The sequence below is a fragment of the Echinops telfairi genome, unplaced genomic scaffold (genome assembly GCF_000313985.2).
Source record: "Echinops telfairi isolate 266 unplaced genomic scaffold, ASM31398v2 ScPeMD7_2291;HRSCAF=2852, whole genome shotgun sequence".
NCBI lineage: Eukaryota > Metazoa > Chordata > Mammalia > Afrosoricida > Tenrecidae > Echinops > Echinops telfairi.
In genome coordinates, this window is record NW_022106189.1 from 5480860 (window position 1) to 5483899 (window position 3040).

Consider the following 3040-nt stretch of genomic DNA (forward strand, 5'->3'; position numbering starts at 1 on the left):
CGCCCGCGGGGCCGTGGCGGCGCGGGCCGCTGCTCTGGATGTGGGACACGGCCTCTGCCGCCTGCATGTTGGGCGGCGCGAAGCGCGAGAGCACCCGCAGCAGCGCCTGGGCCTTGTGTTCCTGCGTGTCGTCGTCGCTGTAGTCCGACACGCGGCACTCGTACACGCCCTGGTCCTGCCGTCGCACGGCCGACAGCCGCAGCCGGTGCGAGATGTCATTACCCTGGACTCGCACAGTCTGTGAGAGAGAGCGAAAGCAGAACGTGGTTAGGAGGGACAGGCCCAGGCTCCCTCCGGGCCAGAGTGTGCACCCCTCCCCATGCGAGTTGCTGGACCCGGTCACTTCCCGGCTCCCCTTTCACCCTGTCAACTCCAGGGTCACGGTACCCGTCTCTGCATAGATCCTATCTCTGTCCATTGCATTGTGACCCCAGCTCCCCTCGCCTACCTGAACGGAATGTCCCATAGCAGCCCCCTGGCAAGATCTACGCTCCATCCTCCTGGCAGCCACCTTCCTTCAAGAAACCCCAGGCTCTTGCTGCTCAGCCTTCCCAGCTTCTGCAGAGACCATGCTGCCTCCAGTCCTGCCCTCCATGTCTCCCTGCTCCAACGTCCTTCTAGAATCCGGAGGCCTGGGTCATGTACCCCCTGCAGTTCTACCCTGCTCTACAGAGTCGCCATGAATCAGAATGGTAGTGGGTTGGCTCTTCACAGCCACGTCCCTACCCTCGCCTGCCTGCTGGAATCAGGGTTTCCAGATGGGCCCGGAAGACCCTAGTGAGGCGCTCCTCTGGGTGGCCTCGTCCAGACTCCAGAAAGAAACTGGCTGTGGTCCTCCTGAAGACCCAGGGAATCGTCCCCTCTGAACCGCACTCACAAGGAGGCCCTTCCAATTTCACACTCTGCCCAGGGACACTCCGATGCATCTCCTGCCTGAGTCTGACGCTCTTTTGCCGCCCTCCTCTTACCCTGAGCGCGGCCTGACAAGTCAGTAACACCCAGCAACAGACGTCAGGCAGCCGAGCCCAGGAGAGGGCTGTCGCAGGGGCGGCTGAGAGAGAAGGAGGCGGGGGCGGGGGCGGGGGCGGAAAGGAGCGCTGCTCCTGCCTGGAATGCCCTAAGACCAAGCAGATACTACAAGGCCAGAGAGCACCATTCCTAAGAAGGCAACTCAGACCTCGATCTACCAAAAAAAAAAAAAAAAAAAGAACCGAAGCCTCAACCAGGGACCAAAGGCGACTGGACTAGCCAAGCAGCCGAAATTGCCACTTGCCACGCTGGAAGCAGGACCCTGCCCCGCGCCACTGAAGCTTTCTAAAGGGGAGGGAGCTGCGGGGAGCGAAGCGGCCGGAAGGGGTCTCCCGCGGCCCGTGCAGGGCTCCACACTTACGCTGATTTTAGTTGCATCCTTATTTGTTACCTACAATGCAAAGAGGAAGAGAGGCGTTAGGCTCGCGGCCTTTCGGCCCTGGGAACTCAGATTCACCCTTCACAAGGTGGCTGGGACCCGAAGCAACCTGGGCTGTGGCAGGGGCTCAGGGCAAGAAGGGCATCAGGCTTTTACCCGGGGTGTGTGTGTGTGTGTGTGTGTGTGTGTGTGTGTCCGGGAGTAGAGCTGGCCTGGTGCCTGTGCTATAGGAGCGGAGGGGAGGCTGGATTGCTACTGGGGTGGGCAGGCAGGTTCATCTGCCTTGTGTTCCCTCCACACCCCCAACATCTGCTTCCTAATTTGGAGCCTGAAAAGCTGGATGGAAGGGTAGGTGTGTGGACAGGGCCCAGGGGGAGGCTGTGAGCAGTAACTTCCAGATGGGGCTCTGGGGAGAGGGCAGATGTGTGTACGCTGCGCTGGAGTGTACAAATAGGGGTTCTCTAGGCAGTGTGGGTCTGTGTTCAGACCCCATGGGAGCTGTAGGTGACCTGCCAGCTTCCCTGTACACGGTGCTTTGCTGGCCTCTGGAGCTGAGCCCAGAGGAGCTTGGCTCCTTGGCTCTGTGCCCAATGGATCTCAGCGTGGCAGAGGACAGGGAGAGCCCAACGGATCAGGTGGTCTTCACTCAACAACAAGCACGCAGCAGAAGCCGAGTCCACAACCAGTCAGCAAGTGTGGATGAGCTGTAGTGTGGATATCTAGGGGCTGAACATGAACGGAGTGCGGGGAGGTTTCGGCAGAAGGAAAACTCAAATGGCAGGGTTTGGGTTTGGGGGTAAACCACCGCTGATGTAGAAGATGCTGTGGCCAAGGGGGAGAATGGAGATGTGCAGCGCCACAGGGCGGCGCCCTACGTCCACGCACCGGCTGCCTTTTCTGGGGTTACCTCCTCGCCGCCCCCGGCCTGAGCCCCGGGAGCGCGCGGGCGCCGCGTGGGCGGCCGGTTACCTTGCTCCGGGCGCCGGGCACGCTGAGCGCCAGCTCCTGCAGCAGCTCCCGGGGCGGCTCTTTGAGGTACCACCACTGAATCTCCAGCGAATACGAGGTGGCTCCGCTCGCCCGGAACGCACAGGGCATTTCGATGTCGTCGCCTTCCCTCACTGTCACATCTTTGGGGACTTCGGTGAATGTAGCTGGGGGCGGGGAGAGAGAGGCGTGACCAGCTGTGGGGCGGGGGCCGGGGGCTACCCGAGGCCAGGCGGGGGTCCCCGGCGCTCAGGCCTGGCGTCCCCTCCCCCTAGCCACACGGGGGCCGGCTGCGGGCGGCACTAGCAAAGTTCGGCCGAGCAGCGGCGGGGTCGCAGCGGGGACCGACTACTGGCTGCCAGCTGCTTCCTTTCGGACGGGGCTGGGCGGTCGGGGAGGCTCTCGCTTCTCCCCAGCGCTTGGCAGCAGCCCTAGAACCTGGCTGGGGCGGACCAACTCTCGCGCTCTGCAGGCCACCTCTCTGCAGCCGGAGCCCAGGCTCGGTTCCGAACGAGCCGGCGAGGGTGCAACCGCGGCGGTGCCCCTCGGCTGCTCTCGGCCCCCTGGCCCTCCAGGCCCGGATGCACACCAGGCTGGCGGTCGACTGTGGAGCCTTCCCTATCCTCTTCCTCCTCCTCCGCGGTG

General features: G+C 63.1%; 1 protein-coding gene across 1 annotated transcript; it reads right to left on the minus strand.

The window, feature by feature from the left end:
* Position 1: 1 nt before the first annotated feature.
* VSTM2B (V-set and transmembrane domain containing 2B) lies at positions 2-2557 on the minus strand (the record flags this gene model as incomplete). The annotated part of the gene is made up of 3 exons (XM_045293888.1): positions 2378-2557; positions 1391-1420; positions 2-238 (listed from the first exon to the last, which is right to left on the minus strand). Coding segments are annotated over exons 1-3 (396 nt in total), but the record flags the coding sequence as incomplete, so codon positions are not given.
* Between the last annotated feature and the right edge of the window lie 483 nt (positions 2558-3040).